The sequence below is a fragment of the Colletotrichum costaricense genome, assembly GCF_030867565.1.
Source record: "Colletotrichum costaricense strain IMI 309622 chromosome Unknown Scaffold_9.1, whole genome shotgun sequence".
NCBI classification, from domain to species: domain Eukaryota; kingdom Fungi; phylum Ascomycota; class Sordariomycetes; order Glomerellales; family Glomerellaceae; genus Colletotrichum; species Colletotrichum costaricense.
This window is the reverse complement of record NW_026848238.1, coordinates 2,288,040-2,312,882: the sequence shown is the minus strand read 5'-3', so window position 1 is coordinate 2,312,882 and position 24,843 is coordinate 2,288,040. Positions and strand designations below refer to the sequence as shown.

The window sequence follows — 24,843 nt, the reverse complement described above, 5'->3', positions numbered from 1 at the left end:
GGATATATTGAAAAGAATTATTTAGTGGATTCTGAGGGCAATGTATTTGCTTATTTGGACTTCAAAAGGCATGGATTTTTCCTTAATATTGCTTGGAAAAATCAAAGGCCTACTACAGGGTACCAACAAAACAATTTGGACCCTAAAAATCAGTACTTGGATCTAAAAAATATTTTAGAATCCATTCAAAATTCTCTTCATAATATTACTATTAATAATAGTAATATAGAGAAAAATACTAATTATTTATCTAAAAATTCAGATAATCAGGCCTATACAATCACCCAGGAATGGCACGAAAAATTAGGTCATCCTTCTTACCCTTATTTATTAAAAACTGCAAAAATAACTAAGGGAATTCCTTTAAATAAATTAAAGGAAAAAGACCTAAATTGCCCGAGCTGTACTACAGCTAAGTTAACTAGGCAACAGCCTAAAATTAACTATAATCGGGCATTATTTCCACTAGAAAGGGTCTGTATTGATACAGTTAAAATTACCCCTACTACTATTAGTGGAAATAATTACGCTATTCCGTTTACGGATGATTTTACTGGTTTTCGAGATATCGAATTCTCAAAAACCAAAGAGAATATAATTAATATTCTCAAAAATAAACTGGAATTTTATTTTAACCAGTTTAATTCCTACCCTAAGTATATACGCTTAGATAATAGTACGGAATTTAATATAGGGGAATTATTACCCTATATTAACGAAAAAGGCATTATTTTAGAGCCTTCGACGCCCTATACGCCCGAGCAAAATGGTATAGCCGAAAGGACTAATAGGGCCCTTATCGAAAAGGCTAGAACTATTTTATTAGCGGAAAAATTACCCCTATATTTATGGGACGTAATTTTAAAAGAATTAACTAAATTAGTTAATTTTACCGCTAATATACGCCTAGAAAAGACCCCTATAGAGGCTTTTCTCGATTATTTCTTTCCAAAAAGAAATAATAAGCCAGATTTATCTAATTTAAGAAAAATCGGCTCTAGGGTACTTATTTATTACCCTACTCAAAAGCGAATTACTTCGAATAAAATATATACCTATACTCAAAATGGTATATATTTAGGAAAAGAGGGTAATAATATATATATTATATATTGCCCTTCTAATCCTTTTCGATCTCGATTATTACGAACTTTGCATATTCGATTTATTCAAAATAATAGAATAGAGGGCGTAGAAAGCGTAAATCCTCCTTTATATTCTAAAAATTTTGATAAAATCGAAGAAATTCAGGAAATACCTACTAAAATAGAGGTATTAATTCCTAAATTATCTGAGGAAGAAAAATCTAAATATAAAGATTTTACTCAGAATATTACCCTACCTCCAGAGCCTAATACACTAAAACAGGCTCTAAATAGCCCAGAAAAATCAGAATGGTTAAAAGCTATATATTCTGAGCTAGAGGTTATTATTAAAAAGGGTACTTTATTAGCTATAGACCCAAATAAGGTCTATAAAGCTAATAAAAATCCACTATCTACTAGATGGGTCTTTAAAAGAAAAATTAATATTAATACAGGTAATATTAATAAATATAAGGCCCGATTAGTAGTTAGAGGCTTCGAACAACAATATGGAGTAGATTATTTCCAAACTTTTGCTTCTGGAAGTAATCTTACTACCTATAGGGTACTTATAGCCCTTTCAGCCCCTTTAAATTGGCATATACACCAAATTGACGTTATTGGTGCCTTTTTAAATGGGGATTTATTAGAAGAGGTATATATAGACCCTTCTAATATACCTTTAACTGAACTTTTCGAAAAATACCCTAATTTAAATACTATAAATTGGGATAAATCAAAAAATCAGTTATTATAGCTTTTAAAAGCCTTATATGGGCTTAAACAAAGCCCTAGACAATGGCAACTAAAGCTGAAGTCTATTTTTAATAAAATAGGCTTTTTACCCCTAAAATCCGACGAGGCTACCTATTTTAACCAGGATTTCAAAAATCCTGCCTTTATTATTACCCACGTCGACGATTTCCTTATATTTAATAAAAATATTAAATATATAGAGGAAATTAAGGGTAAAATATCGAAATATATCGAAATTAAAGACCTAGGCGAAGCCTCGAATTTCCTAGGCGTCAAAATTACTAGAAATAGGTCTAATAAGACTATTTCTCTCTCTCAAAGTCATTATATTAAGGAAATTCTTAATAATAATGATTTTTCGGAAGCTAAAATCACTAATATACCTATAAATCCAGGTATATTAAATAGTGATTTAGGGAACGAAAAAGACGACTATTTACCTCCAAAAGAGCTATTAAAGACCTACCAGCACCTAGTAGGGTCTTTAATGTACGCTATGGTAGTAACTAGGGCTGATTTAGCCTTTTCAGTCTCCTTCGTCTCCCAATACCTCCATAAGCCCACTATTTACCTACTTAAAGTAGTAAAAGGTATTTATAGATACCTTAGTGGCACTATTAACTATAATATTACCTATAATGGTAATATTGGGCCTATAGAATTAGTAGGCTATACTGATTCTAACTGGGCCGGGTGTAAAAGTACTAGAAAATCTACTTCTGGGTACTTATTTACACTAAATAGAGGTCCGATTAGCTGGAAGTCTAAAAAATAGTCTACTATAACACTTTCTACTACAGAGGCTGAATTTAATGGACTTCAGGAAGCTATTCGGGAAGCTATTTGGCTTCAAAATTTATTATCGGAAATAGGTTATCAAATTAAACCTATTACTATTAAAACCGATAATAATGGGGCATTATCTCTTGCTTATAATCCTAAATACCACCAAAGGACTAAGCATACTGCCCTATATTATTATTATACTCGACAGGAAGTAGAAAAAGGGAATATTAAAGTAGAATATCTCCCTTCTACTATAATGCCTGCCGATGGGTTAACAAAACCCCTACCTAGGGTTAAACATAAGGAATTCGTTAAGTTAATAGGCTTAAACGATCCTAATAACCCTATTTAACCTATATTAAACCCCTAATATAGGTATATATTTTCCCCATATTTTTATAAATATTTTAAGAAAAATACTCTAGGGTACCAAAAAATTGTTCTAGGGTACCAAAAAACTATTCTAGGGTACTAGAAATCTACTCTAGGGTACTTAGTTAGCTATTTCAACATAGCTAATAAGGCAAAAGAGGGAGTGTTACGAAGGTAACTTTGTTTACCTTATTATTCGCCTTATTATCAATATTACGTAAGCATAATATATACTATAATAATCTACGATTTCTGTAGATTATTATAGGTATTGATTATGTAAGCAATACTGCTTATATAAGCTTACGTGAGCAATGGAAAGTGCTGGAAGGTAACTGAATAAGCTGGAATTTACTCGAGGCGGAATTACGTACTACGATTACGCATTCACTTACGTATGCGCTTATTAATTATATTATAATTAATAAGCAATGGAATATTCTAGTAGGAGGTTTTTATGCCTATATATAGGCGTGTATTTACCTACCTAGACCTTTCGTTAAGCAAGCAACTTCTCATATAGTAATTTAACTATATTACTCTCTTTATTACAAAAACCTCTTTTATATATGCTTATTTCCCCTATATTCATATATTCTTGCTTCTATATGAATATTTACTTTTTATATTCTTTTATAAGAATATTCCGTATTACCTCGTTAAAGCTATACGTGCAAAAAAAGTCTAATTATAAATCCCTTAAAAACCTCTAATTAAGAGCTATAAGAGCTTTTAAATATATTAAATTAAAATATTTATTAAAATATTAATAACTAAACTAACCTTATAATAACGATTTTAATAAAAAACTTAGTAAATAATATTAAAATCTTTATTAATATTAAATACGATTTACGAAATATAATAATACGGCCGTAAAGTATTATTAATATATCTTATATTAAAAAAGTTATTATTAATATTAATAAAATAAATAAGGCTATATTAATATAGCGCCTTAGCTTCTTTTTATAGCTCGAGGATAATTATTTTAAATAATATTAAAAATCTATTAAAAAGCTCTTTTAAATACTCTAATATATTTATTACTATTTTTATAATAATAAAACTCTTAGTATTTATATATAAAAATAGGTTATTTATTTTTAAATAGTAATATTAACTTATTAATAAGTTATTAAAATTACGATTTTAACGATCTTTTAACGAGGGAGAAGGTAGAATAGAAGAAAGGATAGGTAATTTATAAAAAAGGTTAAGGTTAAATAGTACGGAATTCGAGGGTAGGGTAGCGTCTATATATACTGCGGTAATCCTCTAGTAATACAAAACGATGGAGTTAAATAGTGCTGAAGCGTGTATCAAGCTTAGATTTTCAACAGTGTCCCTTCCTCATGCTTTGCCACATGTATTGGTATCACGTACAGAGCTCCGCGTAAGCCGTAAGCGGAATTAGTACAGTCAGTTCTGGCCAATAGTCGCCCGAGTTTTCCGGCTTGCGGGGGATAAGCTTGTTTCACTGCATTCTTAACTCACCCAAAGGGCCTCATCAAATCTGCCTCATGCCCTTGGGCCTCGCACATTGACGAAGTAAGGTAGTTTTGAGATTTAAGATACCAAGATCATGTGCTTATGCAGCATGTGTTGATCTTGACATCAAGACAGAAAATCAAAATGACTAGGAAGACGAAATGATGAACTTCGATAATCATCTCCAGGAATGCCAACTGGTGGCTTTCCTTTCCATGTTGAGTGAAGTGGTGTGTAAGACGTGCAGAATTTCTTAGACTTTCCACACCTTCCGCACCGAAGTGGTGTTCACAGCATTCTTAACTCCCCCCAAGGCTATCAATCGCCAGGCTCTCTCCCCAAACATTTAGCTGACGCATCATACCTGCCATATCAAGATCTCAGAACCCTGCCCAGCGTAGCTCAAGTGGAAAAACGACCAGCTGCTGACCTTTCCATTGTGCGTCCTGACTGCGTTCCGAGCCAACCTGAAGCGGCGTCGGATAAGTCGGTGTGTCAGCTCATCCTATCAAAATCACATACGCTAATGCAGCTGAACTGACTTGGAGTGTTCAACCATCGTGGTTTCTTCACTGCAACTTTAACTCACCCAAAGGACGTCTCTCACCCAGACCTTAGTAACAGCAGCCACCTCGCAGCACACAGCACATTGAACCCTTGGAGGATCCCGCGAATGCGAAATCCAGCAACCCCTTGCCTTGCAAGCCTCGTTCAACATGTCCTGTATGGTCGCCAGGTTCAAGGATCTCATTTCACAGCAATTTAGTCCTCCCCAAAGGACATCTCTCTCGCACGCTGAGAGGAAAGTCGCAAATGCGCAAGTGCATGTCACATGGTCTGCGGTCACGTATAGAACACATTCGCCGATCTCGGAATTCTGAGGTGAATGGTAACAGTTTGTATTCTGGTAGTATTCTCAACTAACTTGAGGTAGAAGATGCTGAATCAGCGAGCTACCGTAGGTGTCCGCTCGATAGTCGAGTCTCGGCGACATCGCTCTCCGATCCTCCACTCCATATTGACAGAGCTTGATTATGACACCAATACCAGCGACGTTGGTTGGCATTGATGTGACCCCACGAAACTCTCGTGGCCGATAGCCGCGGGGCGCATCTTTTCCCGTCCCTTGTGAATCCGTTCGACTCGGGCATTTAGCCGGGCCCGTTGCCGTGCTGCGGCTGCCGGTGAAGTCGAGGTGCTGCTCCTCCATCACTAAGCCTCCCTCCCGAAGTGAGCTCGTGCCTGATTCCCTTTGGCGGCTAAATGTTTCCATGTTTGCGGCCGGGTGGTGGTCCATAGTTGAAACCCATCCTGTATCTTCGTTTCGTTGCCTGGAGCTCTCGCGCCTCAGGCTCTCGTATCGTCGTTCAATCGTTCTTTCATGACCTTCCCTTGGGGTGTGATGTGGGATAAGTCGTGGGTATCTTGTAGTAATTCGAGGCTGGATTCTTCGCTCGCTGGTAGTGGTGTTTGTATGTTTGGGTCTCGTTGCCCGTCTGTCTAGTCTTTCGTTCTTGGATCTGGTTGTCTTTCGAATCGATTCATCGTTCTTCGTAGGTAGGATGATGACCGTCGGTCACTCGGAATGGCACACTTGAATAGCAAGCGAGCGCAATGCGATAAAATGGTATATTCAAAACAGCCCCCGACTCCATAGATGCAATATATGCAGGCGTGATATCTTTCGCCCAAAAGGTATATGTTCTTCGTCCCCACTGGTAGGAGGGATAGATAGATCTCGAATATAGACAACAGCAACAAAAAGATAAGGGTATAGAATCTCGCAGTATCCGCAATGCGGCCTCAGTTCGTCTTCTGCTTCGGCGCGCCCTTGAACTTGCGCGTAATCGCGACACCAGCGACGCCGGCAACCATGAGGGCCTCGACGCTGAGCAGACCGACCCAGATGATGTTGAGGATCTGCTCCTCGTAGCCGCTGCCAATGTACATTGTCATCTTGTCGTAGAGCATGGGGTAGGCGCCGGTGACGAAGAGGAAGACTTGGGTGACGTAGAAAGTGTACCAGTAGGGACTGCGAATGGGGACAGGTCAGCAACAAGAAAAGAGGTCACGAACGTATGCTTTGGTGTGGTTCCATGGCGTTGGTCTTATAAAAAAGGTTGAGGTGGGTGCTAGATGAATGGGCTGGACCGCTGTGGTACTACCACGGTACCACCCCCACCCTCAGCTGCCTTGGAAAAATGAAATGTGGATGGGCAAAACAAGTTGAGGTAACCTTGGAGCTAGCGCGTTTGCGATCGTCCGTGGATTCGTGGAACCGTCCGTTCAATGAGTTGGGTGTGGTGTAAGGTGTTGGATCTTTGTCCCCAAAAATAAAAGGGAAATGATTAAATTGCGGGGATTTTCTTCTTTGAAACCTTGTCGCATGGAAGAACCAGGTGGCGCTGATGGTGGGATTTTGGGGGGTCCTTGGGGCCCTTGGGCAAGCCTTGCAGATGCAGATTGGCGCTTGCCGCCTGCCGGGTTTCCTGCGCACGGAAGTTTGAAAGTCAAAGAGACAAGGGAGAGGGGAGATTTTGCAATGCGCATTGAAACGATAGGTGCAAAGAGTAGACGGGAAGAAGAAGCAAGCAAGCAAGCAAGCAAGGAGGCGAAAGTCAGGGAGGGATGGATTGGAGGGTTTGATTGAGTTTGACGCTCATCATTCATAGTTCAGACGGGAGGGAGTTCAGATAGATGTCTGGAACTATGCCGCCTCGTTGACAAGACGGCGATGGCAGGGAGTATCCGTAGACGAGAGAAAGACAGAGACCAAAAGCAAAGAGACATAAACTCACCGACTCTGTTCCGTCAAGCGCGTCCAGCGAATGCGCAAATGATCCGGTTCCCCAGCCTGCGACGCCTGGACCGCGAGAATGATGCCAGAGAGGCAGAAGGAGAACAGGAACATCATACGCTGGAATAGCGTGACGTGGGAGTTGAACTCGAGCAGGGTGTGAAGGAAGGCGAACATGATGGGCTGCAGGTTTTTCGATGCCGTTGACGTAGCGGTGAGACCTGACGTGGTTCTCTTTGCTGCAGAAATGCAGGGTAAAAGAGGGCGAAAAAGAAGTAGAGAGGTGGGAAGTCTGGATTCTGGAGAGCGTAGGTGCAGTAGTGTGCTGTTTGGAGGCGGATACTCGCGCAGCAGCGGTTGTTGCGGTGTGACTGACGACGATTGACGAACGGAGGGCAAAAGATGAGGTGTTGCTGCGACTCTGCGAGTGCCACTTCCAGGGCTACGAGGGCGCGAAAGAGGGCGAGATGGGGGGCTGGGAGCGATGATCAGGTGGCCGGGGGGTCCGGGGAGAGTCGAGACTCTCACGCGAGGAGGGGCAAAGCGTTGAAGCGACAGCGATTGGTATTGGGGCCCTGGTTTCTGGTGCTGCGATAGTGTGACTCGAGTCTGATTATGTTTTGGTTGTGGGTGATTGCGATTAATGCGCGTGTGCTGCGAGTAAACGCTATTCAATGTCCGTACGGAAGTTTGTAGGAGAATGTCTTGGTGCCACGAGGGGGAGAAAGCAAGGGACGAGCGGGTGTTTGTCAAAGAGACAAGGCTTGATAATTAAACAAGGTTGCAGTGGATAATAAAGACAAGACGACACTGAACAAGTGGCCACAATTCTTGCGGGAGGAGGAACCAGAGAGACGAGGGACGGAGAGGGAAGCCGGCGGTTTGTGTGCCCGTTCGATTGGAAGTGTTGGGGTTCCCTGGTGGTGGACAGGAGGCAGTACGTACCTACCAGCCAGAGGTAAAAACAAATTTAAAGGTGGCCCCACAGCATGTCTTATCGCTCTCCACGTGTCCTTATCGTCGGTCCCAAATTGGATGGCGCCGCTGCCCCCGTCGGTTGGCGGGCCTAGCGAGCCGCCCACTGCCGCTGTGCCGCTGGTCCACCCCTAATTCGGCCCTGGCGCTGTCTGTTTCCGGCTTCAATCACCGTAACGGTCTAGGCTCAATCCACTAATCCACTCTTCTTTGAGAAACCAATGGAAGAGGATCGAGACTTATTGATCGGACCAGATCTGGTGATGGCTGCACATCTAGGTATCGAGTGAGTTGGTGAGCGAGATTGTATTTGCGTACTCTGCGGCACAAGACGACTTGCAACCTCGACGCTGTTGACACAAGTTATGGAACTCAATTAGGTATTGTAAAATTGTGGATGGTGGAGAGATCCACAGAAGAAGCATCAAGACAAAGACGTTGCATTCTTTACGCATCCCGAAGAAACTGATCCACCGGAACACCCCTCTCAAAGCTATCCCGATAAAACTCATCCAGCTTCAAAATCAATCCATCCTCAATCTCCATACAAACCATCGCCACAAAACACCACTCCGCCCCCGTCGCCGCCTTCCTAGGCAATGATCCCAGAAACGTCCCGTTCATCAGAGACCTAAACACACAAGTCGTTCTCGTTTTCCCATCAACGCCGTCGTTCTTGGCCCACCAAATGGGCGTAGACGGGTCCAGCACCGCCTTAAAGTCGGGAACGGCGTTGCGCCAGACCCGATGGTGGTTGTCCATCCGCGTCACGTGGAGTTGTGAGCCGTGGTCAATGTAGACGCCGTTCGGCGCAAAGAGCTGCGCGAAAGCGGCCGGGTCGTTGCTGGACCAGGCTGCGACCCATCGTTCGGGGAGAGTTTCTTCGGATGTCATGTTTGGCGAGTGTGATGTACTGAAGATTGAGATGAACGGCAATTGCGGCCAGAGTAGACGGGCCACAGTCTGTCTTATATCTCTTTACGTCTTCCCTTCAGTTCTATTCGTGCTCAAATTTGCTCACCTACACACGGTCTTCGGCATTTATTGCTGGTCCTATTGCGTTTCCATGATTTTGAAAAGCGACCCACTAATGAGTAAGGTAAGGTACCTTAGGCATGCACATACTTGAGGTACTACCACATGTTCGAGTCTTTTCCCAACCGTTGGAGCCGTGAAGAGCACGAAGGTTGACGCTATTTTACTGTGACGGTGTGACCTCTCTCGGCAGTCAGCTTATATGACAGACAGAAAGATCTGCTGATTGGCAAGGTAACCCGAAAGGAAGATGCAGTCTTCAGCCGATCGCCCCGGACCCGGCGCTCTTTAGCAGCCGAGACGGACTTCTAGGCCGAGAGGTCCGTCGGGTCTTCATTACCTTACACGGCAAGAAAAGCCCGTTGATTGTGCAGACTGGGGTGGCCTCGGCTTTCCAAGTTTTGCGACAGTAATCGATACTCTGGAATGCGGCGCTCTCGGAAACTGCTCTGCGGGGTAACCTCCGTACCTTCCGAATTCCAACATTCGAGGTACTGCTTTTCGGCTTCCGTTGGATCCACCCATCGGCTCGGAAGTGGGTCGCAATCGGCCTCGACATTTTTAGGAACCTGGAAACCAAGGCAGTGAGCGTTGCAGTTCAACCAACAACCAACATGCAGCTTCCCACTCTGAACTTCCAACTACCAACACAGCCCCCAATCACCAAAGTCCCAATTCATTCAATCATATCATGCAACAGTGAATTCGAAACGCATCCTTCCGACAAGGAGGCGGAGATCCATGATGATCAAGCCACGTCGAGCTGGCCGCAGTTGGCCATCGACGCATCGGCGTCCGCTCCAGCAAGCTCACGCCCTTCATTTTGATGAACGACAAGCGGCTGACCGCTTAATCAACCCAGCCATATCTGCGCCTGTTTGCACCTGCTGGATTTCTTGATTAACCGCGTCGAGCATTTAGTCGCCTTCTGCCCTATTCCGAGGAGTCCATCAGTTTGGTGGGGTGGCGGGTCTTCTTGTGCTCTTGCTGAGCCTCCCACCTGCATCGGCGCTTAACCCCCGCCTGGGTTGCATTATTACGACCTCAGGTGGAGGATTGAAGATCTCGAGGCGTTTTCCCTTTTAGGCCAATGGGGCCACGGCTTGGTCCTCCAGTTCCGCGGCACTGAGCCGTATGGCTCATACATACAAAATGGCGACAACCAGTCAATCCGCCCCTAGACGCAGCTACTTTCCGCGGTAGACGGTTTCTCGTCTCTTTCGGCCTCTGCAGGATTCATTGGCTTTGCGACAAAAGAGGTCGGCATTGGTATCGAAGAGTTATGAGAAGAATGGAGTACCGCGACGATGTTCCGCGGGGGCACTGGAAGAAAAGCCAGAAGCCATACACCATCCGTCGGAAACCTATCTCGCCAAAGACCCTCAGCTACGAACCCATTTACGTTGAGACATCAAGTGGTACGGCCAGCAATAATGACACATGGAAGCCTCGCGAAGAGACAAACCTTATTGCAAACGCAGAGTCCGAATTTCCAAACACCTCTCGATCCATCAAGCCCTCCTCGAAATCACAGATCAGCACCTCCTACACAGATTCCAATGTCAGTAATGGCTTGTTGAAGGCTACTGAGAATGTTAAAGTCGCTGGCATCGACGAGGAGAGCAATCACAAAGGATGCGTGGCAGCTTCATGGCGCCCGACTTGGCTACGTCCACTTGTGCTAGCAATCTTTGCCAGCCTCTTCCTCTTCCTTGCCGTGGCGCTGGTTGTCATGCTGTGGTACTCAGCCAACAACAGTGGGCTTTTCGAGAGTCATCAGAGTCTATCGCATACTTATGTGTGGCGATTTGGGCCGACTGCATGTAAGTAGTGCGCCGTATCTTCGACTCTTAATATGGAGAATATAACCCGTTCGACTGTCTAACGTTTTCCCGTCTAGTCCTCACGATTTTGACCATTTTCTGGGCTAGAGTTGAGCTGCAAGCTATGATGTATATGCCTTGGATATCTCTACGTTCAGGTCCTTCGCTTGGAGAAAGTGATCTAGCACTCGACTACACCACGATGCTTTTACCTCTTGTTTTCTCCAGGTCATTTCGTCGGAGGCATTACCTTGTTTTCCTGGTGGCTTCCATTTCTGCCTTGCTCAAGGCCCAAATCATCCTTGCCCCTGGATTGTACAGCCTCACGGAACTCCAAGTTACACGCCCTATCGACGTCCTTTTACAAGACACCTTTGATTCGGTGACACCAGAAACTACATACACGCCGGACGCGAGCGTCTACTACAGGGCAAGGGCACAATACGACTTCAACGTCGACTATCCATATGGGGTCGCGGAAGGTTTTGCGTTTCAAACGTTTTACACCGGGAGTGAGTTCAGTCGAGGAACTGTCGCCAACCCAGTAACGGCCACCGTAGATGGGCTTTTCCTAGGCACCCAATGCGTTAAGTTGAACTCCTACGCAATCTTGGAACAGCACAACATCGCCAACTATCAGGGCAGGGGCTTATATATGAACTTTACCGTGGAGCTTCAGTTTGATGGTTGCGAAGAACCATTCATCGTCCCGCATTTCGACGCCTGGCCCTCTCCGAGACTGAATGCCACATTCTGGGGCTTGCAAACGGACTCAAAAGTCGCCCGACCCTGTTCCGGATTACCTTTACAAGCCCCGGCTTTCCTATACTACAATGGGGTATTCAAGCTACAGAGCGATAACTCGTCTGAGTATCTACATCCACCAGCCGCTGTAATCTGCGAGCCTCACGCTTGGTTGTCGAAAGTGCAGGTCACCGACGATGGACTGAAGCCGACAGTGATGGCAGTCTATGATGAGCGACGACCTTTGTTCACGCCAAACATCATGACAATGTTCAACAACTCACTCCCGCCCAAGGACATCTGGCACGCGGATACAGTTTCAGGGTGGACTGGTCCGCTCAGTGTTGATCTGAGGTTCAGGGGTCACGCGACTACCGAGTTCCCAGAGGTTGTGACGACCGACATGTTGCAAGATTCATCCCAGAACATTACACGAAGGCTTGGACCATTCGCTAGCCACTACCACCTTCGACAGAAGCAAAGCTCCGGTGGAAGTGGTACATCGCTGCAGCGTATCGTTCGCCTCACCATAAACCCCAAGATTTGCCTAGCGATGATTGCGCTCTTCATTTTCAACGCCGGCATCACTGCGTTTCTGCTCTGGCGTTATTATCACGACACCTCGGTCTGGCACCGCGATCCGGCAACGCTCCTCGGAAATTCAATGTTTCTCAGTAATCATCCCGACATCACGAACCGGACTGCAGAAATCAAAGGCCCATCGCCGGACTGGAAAAGTGGCGCCTTTACGCCCTTGGTTTTGAAAACGACATCACGCGTAGTATTCTGCATCTTCACCATACTGCTCGCGAGTAGTCTCATTGTTACCCTCCGACATTCCGAGACATCGGATGGGCTTGCAACCATTGATGAAGACGGTTATTTACACCTAATGTGGACTTCCTTCCCAGCTACCATAGCACTCGGAGTATCCCTCTACATCAGCTCTTGCGATTGGTCATATCGTGACCTCGCGACTCTCTACCATCTCTCTAGATCCGCGTGTAACTCTTGCGACCTTGACCGCTCTCTGTTGGATATGCTGGGACTACGCGCGCTGTACTACTCTTTCCGTTACCGTCTCTGGTCTGTCACGGTCTCTCAAAGCCTGGCCCTCGTGTGCGGGATACTCACTTCCCTTATCTCCATTATCTTTACAGTCGAAATCATACCCGGGTCGACACCAATTCAGTTCCAACAAAAGACTTGGTTTCAAATACGAGACAACGTTGGGTACGAGCTTGACTATACAGCGAAACAAGAAATGTTCAATGGTCTCTGGACCCGTCGGGAGGAAGGCTCTTTGACTTATCCGGAAAACACGTTCGACAATCTTTTGTTCCATGATTTAGAAAGCATCGACATCCTTGACCCATCCAAGAACCTTTCGGTTGCAATCACAACACCAGCGACCAAGGTCGAGTCTCAGTGCACCCAGCTCAGCGAGGATACGTACGACATCAGCCATTATAACACGACCACGACAAACGGAACAGTAGCGTATTACGCCGCCGTAGTTGTCACATTTTGTGATCCTGGAAACGACAAGCCTAGAAGGATCAAAAAAGACATCGACCTCGGTATAACTGACCCGGCTGATCCGCTGGGAAGCATATACTTTTCAGGCATGCTTCAGACGCAAGCGAACCCAGTCGTGGACGGCTGCATGCTCGAGAGCCAGCTGGCGCACTCAAATTTGACGACGGCTTTGTACCCTACCTATGTTTGGGGAGCGTTTGACCCGGCTCAAAACAACTTCTCCTTTGTCGCCGTTTGGACGTGTAAATATTCTTGGGTCGAAGTCGACGCGGAAACGAATCTGATCTTCTCCGACGGCCGTCTCGCCATCGACCCGGAGAACCCCCCACGGCCAGATATGGCCTCCATGAGGCCCCTGGACCCCACGCTTGATCTGAACACTTGGTTTGCCATGTACCCAGAAGTCGATCTCGGCGGCACAGGAGATCAGTTCAAGGGGGTGGAGGGTCCCTTCCGACCACTGATCAAGCCGTATGGGACGCTAGACATGTCGGCATTCGGAGATGAGGGACAGCAGGCGGACGTGATGCAGGACATATATCACAACTACGCCCTCAGCTCGGCGCAACTTGCCAACGTCGTGAACCGTAAATTCATCACCGCCGAAAGTGGACCCGCACCGGCCCCGGTTGTGGAGGCGACCGTGTATGATAATGGCCGCCGCCGGCTCGTACAGAACCCGACCATCACGTATATTGTGGTAGGTATTCTGGGGGCTGTCATCCTATTCAACATCTGGGCGCTGGTGTCGGCCTTGATCCGGTGCTGCGGCGGCGGGGATAGCTGGCTGCTGGATATGGATGCGAGGGGCCTCGCGCCGGACGGGTTCCACAGCATCGCCTCGGCAGCCAGCTTGCTCCAGAACTCCAACGTGGCGACTCATCTGCCGCCTGGTTCTGAGATGATGTCGTCGGATGAGGTACACGGGCATATGCACGGTTTGGATTTCCGGTTGGGGTGGTTCCGGAGGGAGTGCGACCAGACGAGGCACTATACGATTGGTGTTATGGGTGATCCGGCGTTTCATTACATGGGTGTCAGAAGGAGTTCAAAAAGGGCTTCGGCAGGGTCTTTCAGGAAGGAAAGCGTGCTTGGGTAATGACAGACATGGCTTCTTCATTACGATGCGTGTATGAAGGAGATGGGGCCGTCGAAATCTTGATGTTAAAGTACCTGGATAGATCAAGACTCATCCTCAAATATAGAATAATGAATACTCGCAGACACCGCAAAATTCGGCATGTCCACAATCTCCGCAATCTTCAAATCAGCCGCAATGCTGCACAGCATATACGCCTCCTCCCTCTCAAGCCCCCTCTCCGCAACAAGATACGCAATCAAACTCCTCAACGCCTTCCTACTCGCCTCCAACAAGTCAGAATCAATCCCCAGCACCGCATACACGCCACCTTCATCCTCCCCCTTATGGCCGCGAGCATGCACCGACCCGCGCGTGTCATAGTGCGGACTCGTCACATACGGCATATCCTCCCGGACCGTAAACCGCAACGTAGCTTTCATCGGCGTCTCGATCGCCGTGCCGCACACTTCCCCGTCTCCTTGCGCGGCATGCCCGTCCCCGCAGGAGAAATTCGCCCCCGGGACGCGGATGGGGAGGTAGAGTCTCGTTCCGGCCGTGATGTGTCTGCAATCTATATTCCCGCCCGTATCCAGCGGCGGAATCGTCGGGAACGGACCTGCCTCAGCCGGTGATACCCCCGCTATCCCCAGAAACGGACGCAGCGGGATCTTGATGCCTGGTTTAAACACGATATGCGTCGCGTCCTCGTCCCAGTGGAAGTGCTTAATGACATGATTTGGAAAGTCGTCTGCGAGGAGTCCAAAGCCGGGGAGGACTGCGGTCCAGCCCCAGCCCGTAGAGGGTTTGAGGGAGAGGAATTCGATTTCGAGGACGGAGCCTGGGTGTGCGGCGGCGATGGCGACGGGGCCGTGGATCGGGTCAAAGGTTGCGAGGTTTAGGGTCGCGAGGGAGGTTGGTGTTGTGGAGGGAGTGATTCGGCCGCCGGAGGAGTCGTGGAGGTCAAAGGTCACGGGCTGGTTTTGGGGGACGGTGAGGAGGGGAGGGGTTTTGCTTGACCAGTGGAGGGTTGGGTTTGCGGATGTGATGTGGAAGGAGGGGGCCATTTTCTTGGGGCGGGGGCTATGAGGAGTGTGGTTTGGAGAAATCCTGTCGGAGATGTTTGAGTGAGTTTTGATGGTTTTGTGAGGCTTGTCTTGTTGTCGGTGAGATTAGGAACGAGGTCCTCCGGGGGAGAGAACGGAGGTTGATGGCGGGTGGGGTTGCTTATCGGCGGTCGGATGCGGGGTTTCGGGGTTTGAGGGATGAGTGACGTACCTTTATCCCGGCACGGAGCGGGTCTGGTATACGTATCTACCGAGTCTCCGGTAGGTGATCGGAGTTTATCTTTCTGGTAAGGCTGATGAGGGATCTCGAGCCTGGCATTCATGACCTCTTCGTTTCTGTCATGGCATCAACCATATCAGGTAACTGTTGGAGTGGCAGTCATCAGGTTCATGCATCATTAATGGGGGGGACAGCTGTGTGCTCCATGAACGGAATATGGCCCATAATCGTGACATCGTATTCCAGTTGCTTCGTCATTAACTGTTGAGTTGTTGGCACAACTTGACATAAATACACTCTATCTCCCCTTTTCATTCACCTTTTGCGTAACCAAAGGCTCGTCCGTAGATGCCCCAAGGCCTCCCAAATCACAGAATCTCAACAGGCCCAAAAACATTCCAAGAATCCTGACTCCCAACCATGCTCTCAACACTCAACCCCTTCGCCCGCTCCGCAAGCAACCCACCGCCCAGAATCCCAGCAACCTGCCTCGACAAAGTCGACTTGCGCCCCAAATACCACAACGCCTTGACACAATCCTCACACCGATCCAACGCCTCCACCACAACCTCATCCCCAACACCCAACCCACCACCAGCCTCCTCAAGCAACAACGTCCCCGCCATCGCAAACGACCGAATCAACACCATAGTCCACGGCTCCGTAAGCAAAGCCCCCTCCTTCACAGCCGGGTGAAAATCCAACAACACACCCAACCCGCCCACGTCATGCTGCGGCGTAGCCGCCCTCGCGAGATCCGACACCTCCCGCACGCTCGCCCTCCTCAAATCCCCGACCAACCCGCTCGCCACCCTCTCCGCGGCCCTTGTTGCGCTGCCCAGGCCCTGCTCGTCCACGAGCGCGATACAATCCGCCATCATCATCGCCGCGAGGAGCCAGTGGCCCAGCAGACAAATGTACCAGCTTTGGATCTTGGAGGGGATCGCATCGTGGTGCTCGATGCAGTCTCGGAACAGGGGGCCGTACATCATGTTCCAGTGGCGGTACACCGCCAGCCCGTCTTGGATTGCGTCCTCGATGGACTTTGGGGACGCGGAGCCGCGGGACGAGAGGGCTTGGATGCGTGTGATTTTGCGGAAGAGGAGGACTTTGACGGGGGCTGCGTCGCGGAGTTCGCGCTCGAATGTGTCGGTGGGGCAGGGCCAGCGGAGGGGGGCGAGTTTCTGGTTGCGTTTGATGATGAATTGGTCGTTCCAGCTTTCTGCGGATGGGATCGCTACCGGGATGGTGTCGTCGTCTTCGCCTTTGCAAGGCGGTGAGTTTTGCTTCTTTGCTGTTGCTGTCTCGCGGCTGTCTTCGTCCGAGACGACGGGCGGTCTGTCGGAGATGGCGGAGGATAGGGTGTCGAACATGATGGCGAGCCAAAAGAGCATCTTCATCGTCGCTTTTTCTTCGCCGTGGGCATCTTCTCCGCCACCGACAGCCCATCCTGATTCGGTCCTCGCGTTGGCGGTCCCGCGTGCTTTTACTCTCTTCCTCCTCTCAAAGTTTTCAGACCTGCGCTTGAGAACGTGCAGGCGCCGGGCGCCGCGCTCGACGTAGAGCGAGTACCCTTCCTCGTCCAGCGCCGTCTGCACCTTTTCCTTTGTCCCCGGCGTCTCCCAGTCGTTCCCGTCTCCGTTGGTGTAATCGTACCCCAGCTGACTCTGACCAACCATCCCTTCGCTAAACTCCCACCCGATCCCCTCCGCGCTCTCTTGGTTCTTCTGCGTGAGGCCAAAAAGGAGCTCCGCCATGGCCACCTTGAACGAGTCCACGCCCGCGCAGTCGTCCAGACACCGCTGCGCCTGGTTCCAAAATGATATCTGCAGCGCCGTGTCGAATTCCTGTTCGGTCCCCGGCACGGACGAGTCCCCGAAGCCGTTTGGCTTCTGGTACCGCGCTTGACTCCGTTGACTTCCCTGTGCCCACTGCGCCGTGAATGCCATGATGGCGAGATGTAGCGCTCTCGTGGCCTTTCGGTCTTCGGATACGCTGAGCGATTTCAGACCCAGCGAGGCGAGGGATTTATCGAGCTTGAAGACGCGGCGGTAAATCCTGTTGGGCAGATTGAGATGAATCTGCGTCGGGTCGTGACTTCGCGCGTCGCCGAGACTCGAGCGCTCCAGCTGTGTGGGGGTTAGGATGTAGGGACAGTTCTGCTCCACCAGCCAGCACGAGAGCGCGCCCTCCATGACGTCGTGGTACAGCTTCATGAGGTTATCCGTCATGAGCGTCTGATTTGTCCGCGCAATCAGCGCCTGCGTGGCCGAGTACTCTGAGATCCCAGCACCGCCAGGTGGCGCATAGTTCATGGCGTGCGTCTGCTGCCACGCCCTCTTGCGGGCATTCGGGTCGATGCCCATGGTTGAACAAGTCGAGTCCGGGCTGAGGCTGATGGTCGAGGCACCGTGCATGGAGACGAGATCGGCGTCGTCGAAGCCTGGTAGCTCATCTGAGAGACAGCTGGGCGCTGAGAGGGATGAGGGGCCCGGGAAGAGGAGCGAGGCGGCGTCGTCGGCGGATGGGTCGAAGGTGAGGTGCTCGTCGGCGGGGGATAGCGTGAATAGGTTTTGGGGAAATCCAAAGTCGTTTGCTACTGCTGCTGCTGCTGCTCCGCCAAAGGCATGTGAGCTTGGCGTCTCGTGGGTGAATGATGCGACATGATCCGGGATGAGTGACTGAAGCTCGGCGAGTTGGGCCTCACTCAGAACTGATGGACCTTGGGATGCTGGCGATACAGAGGCTTTGTTGCTGTTGCTGCTGTCGTTGTTGACCTTCTTGCAGTGAGTTGACTTGACCCTCTTCCGACTCGGCGCGGCGGAAGCGGAGGCGGAGCCGGCAGCGGCAGCAGCAGCGGTCTTCTCGGCGGACTGCCTTCGGACCCGGAGCTGGGCCTGCTGTGACCGGGCCCAGTTGAATGTGCACGACTTGCGCGTCTTTGAACAGTTTGAGCACGGCCCGTTCATGCTCTGCCAGTCTGTTCGTCAAGAAATTAGTCCCGGGGTTGAAGACAGAGTGGTTCGTTGTCTCATTGCTCAATTCACTCTGTGCTACCTACCAACCTCCCATTGAAGGTCTGCATCCAGACACAGCTGGATATCCTTGAGGGCGCCCGCGTCGCAGGCCCTCTTGCCCTTGCGACATTGGTCGCAGCTGCTATTCTGCCGTCTCATCGCATTCGCGTATCGTCGGTTATCGTGATGCTTCTCACACGGCTCGGTGGGTATGTGTCAAGGTGAGGTGAGATGAGATTTCAATGTGGAGGTTGAGCCAGGTTGTGAGGCGGAGATTCGAGACAATCGAAGCTGGAAAAGAAGGGGTGGGTGTGGTCCTCCAGCTGTCTCCAGTTTCTTTTTGCCCCCCTCAAGGCCCCAACAAAGAAAAATCCCCGCTAGTTCCAAAACTCGTGACCAGTCAAATCCCCCGGCCATCCGAAACGACGTCGTCACGGGGAGGTCCCTGTCGCCAAAACCCCGCGTTTTTTTCCCCTTCTCACCTTTCTTAGACTCTAGCGTTGCCTGCGTCAGCAAGGGAAAAGAAAGCGGGGTGCATACGGTGAGTTTGCCAGTTGGTTCATGTTTGCCCCCGCAGATCCTCTTCTTCTTCTGCGAGGAGATTCCGTCTCTGGTGTGTGCCAGTTGCCAAGTCCGGTGTTGGCTGGTCTGGGGGAACCAGGGTTGGGATGGGATCCGGGGAAAAGAAAGGGAGGGGGCTTCCCCATCCTCCGGAAGCGAGAGCTGTCAACCCCGGATTCCATTGCTTTCGGTGAACCTTACGAGGCACAGGTTCAAGGGATCCAACGGTTTGGTTAGACGTTCTTGAAGCTTACCATGTTGTTGGCTGCATTCTTCAACCGTCAGGACGTTCCTTATGGGAAAATCAGCCCACTTTGAGGTCGTCTTGCAGTTGCATCCTACCTAGGCACCTGGGTAAGCCAATGGCGAGCTGGACATCCCTCATGCACTGAGTCTCTGGCAATGGAATTGGTTCAAGACCTTCTCACATATTACTAGCTTCATTCTGGTGAAAGGGGGCCAATAGGAAATCATCCATACATGGAAATCTGTTTCCGAAAATTCCGATGAGAAACAAGCCTCATCAGTAGGAGAACGACGCGAACCCGCGGAAACACAGTGTTTAGACTGAGATTCTGAGAATCGTTCATCATCATAGACATCACGCACTCAGCCCCTTATACACAGCAGCCTCAACCTGCGCCCAGAGCCCCATGACCGAAGCGTCGCCAAACGGCAGAATCTGCGAGCACACGATCCCGGCCACCCCGTTCTCCCGGTCGCACCACCAGAACAGGTTCGGCAGCCCAGCCCACCACGCCGTCCCGCTCGAGCGCCCCGTCGGCCCGCCCGTGATCATGAACGTCAGGCCCCAGCCCTGCGGCGGGTTGCCCGGGATCGGGTAGAGCTCCGGGATCCCGTTTGTCAGCTCCGGTTTCGCAGCCTGGACGCCCTGTCGGGCAAAGTCTGGGAACTTTGAGATTTGGTTAGAGAACATTTCGTCTACCGTCTCCTTTTTCAGGATTTGGGCTTTTGTGATGGGGCAGGTTCCATCGTTGAGGAAGACTGCCAGGATGCCTGTAGAGAATCATTCAATTAGTCCTCTGATAGTTTGGCATGGTTCCGGCAAGAGGCGTAGCACGTACGGGTGTATTCTTGAGGCTTTGCAAAGATGCCGGCGCCGCCGCTGTTGAAGCAGGCGCGGATCTCCTCCTCTGACTGCACGATCAACGGACGATGGAGAGGGTGGTCTCTGTGGACCAACTTGCCGTCGGGCCGCTTGTAGTGCATGTACGCCAACTGCGCCTTCATCGAGGGTGTCGGAATCATGTTGACGTTCTTGAGGCCCAGAGGCTGGCAGACGCTGGCCTGGATGTAGTCGTTCAGACTCATGTTCGTGGCCCGCTCCAGGGCGATGCCAGCCCAGTCAATGCCGACCTGCAAATCCGAGTTAGAAACCATGGTCTCGATAGTGCTAATTCCAAAGCTTCACTTACGCCGTACTCCCAGCCCTCACCCGGCTGGAACAGCAAAGGCTGCACCATATCCCTCACACTCCCCGAGAACTCATCAATCCCCGCTGGCAGACTCCAATCGCGCAGCCGCTCGCTGAAGAAAGTATACCCGAACCCAGCCGTGTGCGTCAGCAGCATGCGGAGCGTGATGCCGCGCTTCTTGTCAACGAGCTTGCCCTCGGGCGTCAGGACCTTGATGTCGGCCAGCTCCGGGCAGAGCTTCTCCAGGTGGTCCGCGTCGTCGAGGCTCAGCTGGCCCTTCTCGACGAGCTGCATGCACGCAATGCCGACCACCATTTTCGTGCACGAGGCGATCCAGTACACGCTGTCCAGGGTCATGGGCTCCGAAGAGTCGACGCCCCGGGTGCCGGCGGCATGGGCGAATTGTTCGGTGCCGGTGCGGTCGATGACCACTACGGTTGTTCCGGGGATGCCGGTGGGGGAGGTTGTGACGGCATTGTCTACGATGCCTTTGATTTCGTTGACTGCTTGTGATGAGAGAGGCATTTTCGAGTGTGAGAGTATGTGAGTTTGCTATGGTGTGAGTGAGATGGCGTGTGAAGATAAATGAGATGAACGGCTCATGTGAGGAAGGAGGGGTGTGTGAGTGAGTTCAGATTCCACAGCAGACACACGAGAAGACCACAGAGATGATCAATTCGGCCGAGCTTCGCCTTGGCAATCTGCGCCTATCCTTTTCCAAAGCAGTCATGTCGGTGCGGTAGCATTAAATACGGGGACCCATCGTCTCAGCTGCAGGCCCAAAGAAGAAGCGCAACGCACGCAAGTTGACGAAAGAGATGCAAACCTTAGTCCTTTAGTCATTTCAACCGCGTCCAACCTCGGCCCACCACGACCACCATCAGCACGCACTTTGGGCGGCACCTATTCCGGACTTGGGGGGCAGATCAACTTCTCCAAGTTTGATTCGTCTCGAGACATGGACCATCCCTCCCTCCCCACGATGCGAATCTGAGAGTTTGGCCTTCCCCGCAAAGCGGTTGTGAGAACAGTAGTGTCACGGCAGTTGCGGATCCGCTCCACGGCCGCAGCGGCTCTCCGCATTTCACTGTGACATCCCGTCTTGTTTGAATCCTCCTCCATCCAGTATCCGCTCATCGCCTTGCCTGCAGGGCGGATCCGCAGCGGCTCCTCCTTTCGAAGTCTTCTCCTCCCTTCGGTGTGATGCGGGGATGTGCAGACGCGACGACGAGGCTGGTGTTTGAGTGTTTGAGGGGAAATGATATGCGGACTTCGACGTGTTTTGCTGCATGTCTGGGGTGAGTACGACCTCGCCGGGTGATGCGGGATAGAGAGCATCTATCTGCTGCGGCCTTATGCGTCCAACGTTGCTCTGAGGGCCTCGGCGTCTGCGGCCCCTCCACGGACGATAGCAGTATCTTTGATGGGGATATCGATGCAATGCCACGAATGCGGGCAGACGTTGCTGCGGAGAATGTAACTGCGGTTGCCTCTTCCAAGGTATCCGTACATGATGTTGGAGTACAGTGTCCCCATGGGAGTGCTCTGGGGATGCTCTAGGGATACCCGTTGTAGTCGTCTGATGTCACGTAAAGCAACACGTCTCATGCGAAACGAACTGGATAAGGTAGACTTCAGTATGTCGTCACACGAGGCTATAAGAAGCATTGAACTCCCTCGACTCTGTGTGCAAATTGAATAAATTGGACGAAAGAGCAGTGTTCATCGTGCTTCAACACCCTTCATATCATTATTATCCTCGTTTGACATTTACTTCTGAGAATTTGATATTGCAGATTCCAGACATGGCTACGATTACAGCTACCCAGCAAAAGAAATTTGCGACCGATCTGACGGACTATGCCAAGCGTCGTCAGACAGACGGACCCTACGCTGATAACCTCGATGTAGATGTTCTCATCGTAGGCGGTGGATTTGGTGAGTGATCAAACCGCAAATCTTACCTAGTGATCACCTTCAAATACTAACATGATCATCAAAGGCGGAGTCTTTATGCTCAAGACTCTCCGGGAGATGGGCCTACGAGCAGTCATCTACGAAGCCGGAACCTCATTCGGAGGAACCTGGCGTTGGAACCGCTACCCTGGTGCCCGAGTCGACTCAGAGGTCCCAGAGTATGAGTTCTCGTGGCCCGAGGTGTTCAAGGACTGGACGTGGTCAACCAATTACCCTAATTACCAGGAGCTTCGTCAGTACTTTGATCACGTTGACAAGGTCAGTCCACACAAGATAATTCCAAGGGATACACTTGAACAAAAGCTAAGATATATGTCACGCAGGTCTTGGATCTCTCCAAAGACTGCTCATTCGATACCGTCGTCACCGGCGCCCAATTCCAACCAGACGAAGGCAAATGGCACGTAAAGACCGCCGACGGCCGCCTGGCAAAGAGCAAGTACTTTGTCGTCGCAGCCGGTTTCGTAAGTCAAACCCCCTTCTCACTCCTCACGTTGGACATGAACTAACCATCAAAACTCTAGGCCTCAAAACGCTACATCCCCAACTGGCCCGGAGTCGAAAAATTCAAGGGCGTAGTCCACCACTCCTCCTTCTGGCCCGAAGAAGACGTACCCGTCCGCGGCAAGCGCTGCGCCGTCATCGGCACCGGCGCCTCGGGCGTCCAAATCTGCCAGGAATGGGGCAAAGCCGTCGGCGAGAGCGGCGAGCTCAAGGTCTTCCAGCGCACGCCGAACCTGGCGGTGCCGATGGGCAAGCGCAACCTCACGGCGCAGGAGCAGAACATCGGCAAGGAGTGGTACCCGCGCCTCTACCAGCTGCGCGAGAAGTGCTTCGGCGGCTTCTTCTACGGCATGGTGGAGCGCAACACCTTTGACGACTCGCCTGAGGAGCGGGAGGCGTTTTATCGGCAGCTGTGGGAGCACGGCGGGTTCCGGTTCTGGTTGGGGAATTACAAGGATATGTTGTTTGATGCGGATGCAAACAAGGAGGCGTACGACTTTTGGGCGAGGAACGTGCGGACGCGGATTGGGGATGCGAGGAAGAGGGATATTTTGGCGCCAAAGGTGGACAAGATGCCGCATTTCTTTGGCGTCAAGAGGCCTTGCTTGGAGCAGAACTACTATGAGCAGTTCAACAAGGCCAATGTGGACGTTGTCGACATTAGCAAGAACGAGATTGACAGCTTCACGGAGACGGGTATCAGGTTGAAGGATGGGACGACGTACGACTTTGATGTGGTTGCCATTGCCACTGGTTTTGTAAGTCTTTTTCTCATTATATGCACAGGCAAGGGGATGGAATCTGGTACCAGTGTTGTCGAACGCGACAAAGCACAAGGAGAAGGACATCAGTACCATGTCCTCGCCCTGCATGCGTAACGTTGCAGACCTTGTCAAAAAGCTAACACGGAATTTCTTAGGATATCACCACCGGAGGCATGACAAACATGGGCCTAAAGAGCATAAACAACACGTACCTCCAAGACGAATGGAAAGCCGCGGCAAACACCTACCTCGGCACCACCGTCAGCGGTTACCCCAACATGTTCCACATGTACGGCCCCCACGGTCCCACGCTGCTGAGCAACGGGCCCTCGACGGTCGAGGTCCAGGGCCGCTGGATCGCCGACTGCATCCGCAAGATTGAGCGGGAGAGCATCAAGTACGTCAACCCGACCGCGGACGCGACCAAGGCGTGGAAGCAGCGGATCAACGAGTTGAGCGACGCGAGCTTGTTCCCGACGACGCGGTCGACGTATATGGGTGGGTCGATGCCGGGTAAGGCGTTTGAACAGGTCAACTTTGCGGGTGGCATTCCGCAGTATGCCAAAGAGATTCGGGAGAAGTTGGATGGGTGGACCGGGTTTGATGTTGTCAAGGATACCAGGGATAAGAGCAGAATTTGAGTTGGTAGAGACCGTTTTCCGTTGATGTAGTTGCGAGGTTTTCATAGCAGTATTTCTGAACAGATTGTTGGCATCTCCAGGGAATACAATCTCTGAGATTACCATGGAAATTTTCCGTTGAGTTGGAAATTATTATGAAGTGTCCATTTTCAGAGGTCAAGAGCAATGGAGCTGG

General features: G+C 50.0%; 8 protein-coding genes across 8 annotated transcripts; 2 read left to right on the top strand and 6 right to left on the bottom strand.

Moving 5' to 3' along the window:
- Positions 1-6,293: 6,293 nt before the first annotated feature.
- Positions 6,294-7,464, bottom strand: CCOS01_09584 (uncharacterized protein; the record flags this gene model as incomplete). Its single annotated transcript, XM_060457742.1, has 2 exons — positions 6,294-6,522; positions 7,289-7,464. The coding sequence occupies 2 exons, from the start codon at positions 7,462-7,464 to the stop codon at positions 6,294-6,296; spliced, it is 405 nt and encodes a 134-aa protein (XP_060312442.1).
- A 1,245-nt stretch (positions 7,465-8,709) lies between these two features.
- Positions 8,710-9,156, bottom strand: CCOS01_09583 (uncharacterized protein; the record flags this gene model as incomplete). Its single annotated transcript, XM_060457741.1, has 1 exon — positions 8,710-9,156. The coding sequence occupies one exon, from the start codon at positions 9,154-9,156 to the stop codon at positions 8,710-8,712; it is 447 nt and encodes a 148-aa protein (XP_060312441.1).
- Positions 9,157-10,588: 1,432 nt separating this feature from the next.
- Positions 10,589-14,502, top strand: CCOS01_09582 (uncharacterized protein; the record flags this gene model as incomplete). Its single annotated transcript, XM_060457740.1, has 2 exons — positions 10,589-11,120; positions 11,198-14,502. 2 exons carry the CDS (start codon positions 10,589-10,591, stop codon positions 14,500-14,502), a joined length of 3,837 nt encoding a protein of 1,278 aa, XP_060312440.1.
- An 83-nt stretch (positions 14,503-14,585) lies between these two features.
- On the bottom strand, positions 14,586-15,548 carry CCOS01_09581 (formamidase; the record flags this gene model as incomplete). Its single annotated transcript, XM_060457739.1, has 1 exon — positions 14,586-15,548. The coding sequence occupies one exon, from the start codon at positions 15,546-15,548 to the stop codon at positions 14,586-14,588; it is 963 nt and encodes a 320-aa protein (XP_060312439.1).
- Positions 15,549-16,136: 588 nt separating this feature from the next.
- CCOS01_09580 (C6 zinc finger domain-containing protein) lies at positions 16,137-18,944 on the bottom strand (the record flags this gene model as incomplete). The annotated part of the gene is made up of 2 exons (XM_060457738.1): positions 16,137-18,748; positions 18,830-18,944. 2 exons carry the CDS (start codon positions 18,942-18,944, stop codon positions 16,137-16,139), a joined length of 2,727 nt encoding a protein of 908 aa, XP_060312438.1.
- Positions 18,945-19,947: 1,003 nt separating this feature from the next.
- CCOS01_09579 (beta-lactamase) lies at positions 19,948-21,307 on the bottom strand (the record flags this gene model as incomplete). Its single annotated transcript, XM_060457737.1, has 3 exons — positions 19,948-20,363; positions 20,432-20,723; positions 20,783-21,307. The coding sequence occupies 3 exons, from the start codon at positions 21,305-21,307 to the stop codon at positions 19,948-19,950; spliced, it is 1,233 nt and encodes a 410-aa protein (XP_060312437.1).
- Positions 21,308-21,685: 378 nt separating this feature from the next.
- Positions 21,686-22,318, bottom strand: CCOS01_09578 (uncharacterized protein; the record flags this gene model as incomplete). The annotated part of the gene is made up of 2 exons (XM_060457736.1): positions 21,686-22,052; positions 22,149-22,318. The coding sequence occupies 2 exons, from the start codon at positions 22,316-22,318 to the stop codon at positions 21,686-21,688; spliced, it is 537 nt and encodes a 178-aa protein (XP_060312436.1).
- Positions 22,319-22,587: 269 nt separating this feature from the next.
- Positions 22,588-24,668, top strand: CCOS01_09577 (HK97 family phage prohead protease; the record flags this gene model as incomplete). Its single annotated transcript, XM_060457735.1, has 5 exons — positions 22,588-22,720; positions 22,785-23,017; positions 23,083-23,223; positions 23,284-24,021; positions 24,183-24,668. 5 exons carry the CDS (start codon positions 22,588-22,590, stop codon positions 24,666-24,668), a joined length of 1,731 nt encoding a protein of 576 aa, XP_060312435.1.
- Positions 24,669-24,843: the final 175 nt, after the last annotated feature.